This window comes from Cynoglossus semilaevis, chromosome 6, assembly GCF_000523025.1.
Source record: "Cynoglossus semilaevis isolate Cse_v1.0 chromosome 6, Cse_v1.0, whole genome shotgun sequence".
In the NCBI taxonomy this organism is placed as follows: Eukaryota; Metazoa; Chordata; class Actinopteri; order Pleuronectiformes; family Cynoglossidae; genus Cynoglossus; species Cynoglossus semilaevis.
Window position 1 is genome coordinate 17,963,268 of NC_024312.1, and position 1,559 is coordinate 17,964,826.

The 1,559-nt window shown below is 45.5% G+C and overlaps 1 protein-coding gene across 2 annotated transcripts in view; it reads left to right on the plus strand.

The window, feature by feature from the left end:
• The window catches only part of furinb (furin (paired basic amino acid cleaving enzyme) b), an 83,967-nt gene that overhangs the window by 76,113 nt on the left and 6,295 nt on the right, over window positions 1–1,559 (plus strand). For both annotated transcript variants that reach the window (XR_003049834.1, XM_008312526.3), the window contains exons 11-12: window positions 489–592; window positions 1,112–1,229. Coding sequence is in view for 1 of the 2 variants with exons in the window: in XM_008312526.3 (XP_008310748.1) it covers window positions 489–592; window positions 1,112–1,229 (222 nt within the window). In the remaining variant the exon portion in view is untranslated. The remainder of the gene's footprint in view (window positions 1–488; window positions 593–1,111; window positions 1,230–1,559) is intronic.

Sequence of the window (1,559 nt, forward strand, 5' to 3'; positions counted from 1 at the left end):
TCACCCCCTCTCACCCATCCTCTCACCCATCCTCTCACCCATCCTCTCACCCATCCTCTCACCCATCCTCCCTCCACATTCACTCAGTGTCATTACAGTGAGGTAAAGATTTAATTCTTCTTTGTCCTTTGAGTGCAGCAGTCCTTTAAAGCCAGTGCTTTATGTGGATGTTCAACCTTAATGTGAGCCCATATATTTATAATGGTTGACTGAACTCTCCCACAGGGCTTCCTCAATATATCTCAATACATTTCTTCCACAAATGTAAGGATTTGATCTCCTATATACTGTACAGACCAAGCTGGATTATATTCCACTCGGGTCCTCAGTCTGCAGAGCCACTTACTCTTTCCTTTGCCGGTTTATTTTTGTTGAGGTCATGGAAACCTGACATTTCTCATCCAGTGTCTCATGTACGAAATAATATCTTCAGCTCTTACATGACAGAAAGTCAATATGATTTCTCTGCTTTTTCCCCCCGCCCCAAGCATGAACCTGACGTGGAGGGATATGCAACACCTGGTAGTGCGAACATCCCGACCTGGACACCTCAGCGCCGGCGATTGGAAGACAAATGGAGTGGGACGCAGAGGTGGAGACGCTATTGTACTGTGTGATGTAATGTTTGCGCCTCGGTCGTAAACACTCAATGAAGCAGAGAAGCAGGCCTGACGTTTGGCGAGTGAATTGTGTGCTACTTATTAATGGTTTTCATGGGTTGATACAGTGACACCAGCTGCATGATGGGAGTATTTCACCGTTTACAGCTAATGCTCATTTGGAATTCCCATCCTTGAAGAGCTTTGATAAAAAAAGAAGGCGAACAACTGCGATACTGCACAGAAAACGACTTCACTTATTGTTTTTTTTCCCACTTAATGTGTCTGCAGGGTGGGTATAACGTACTTATCTTCAAAGCCCCTGTTCTGTTGTTACCCTGCCTGCTCTCTGAGTCACAACATGCAACACATTTCAGCCCGTTGCTCGTTAGTTTGGACAGGAACACTTGTTAGTCCTGCTCTATACTGTGAATTTGTAATCGCCCACGGTGGTTGTAAAGAGTGGAATGGGTGGACTTTTTTCAAACATCTTGTTCTTTCTTCTTTTACAGTCAGCCATTCGTACGGTTATGGGCTTCTTGATGCTGGTGCTATGGTGGCCATGGCACAGAACTGGACAACGGTGGGACCGCAGCATCAGTGTGTTCACACCATTCTTGAAGAGCCAAGGTTAGAACAGTTGTGAACTTTGGAGTGTGTTTTGGTTCATTGTGATTAATCTCTCAGTCATACCACATGCATTAGGGATGCTTTTCACTACAGTGAGTGCTCAGATGGCTCGAGACAGATGATCATACAATACATCAGGCTAAGCAGCATGATAGCAGACCAGGGGCTGAGCTCCTTGTCTATCACGCCTCTTAGCTTGATGGATGTCAACTCGAGGCACAGTTGCATAAATCTAAGAGAAAAAACCATTGTCCTGGCCCATTACTGCTGCCACACTCTCACCCCCCTCCTCCATTTGTCAAAACTGCAGAGGCAATAGAAACACACTGG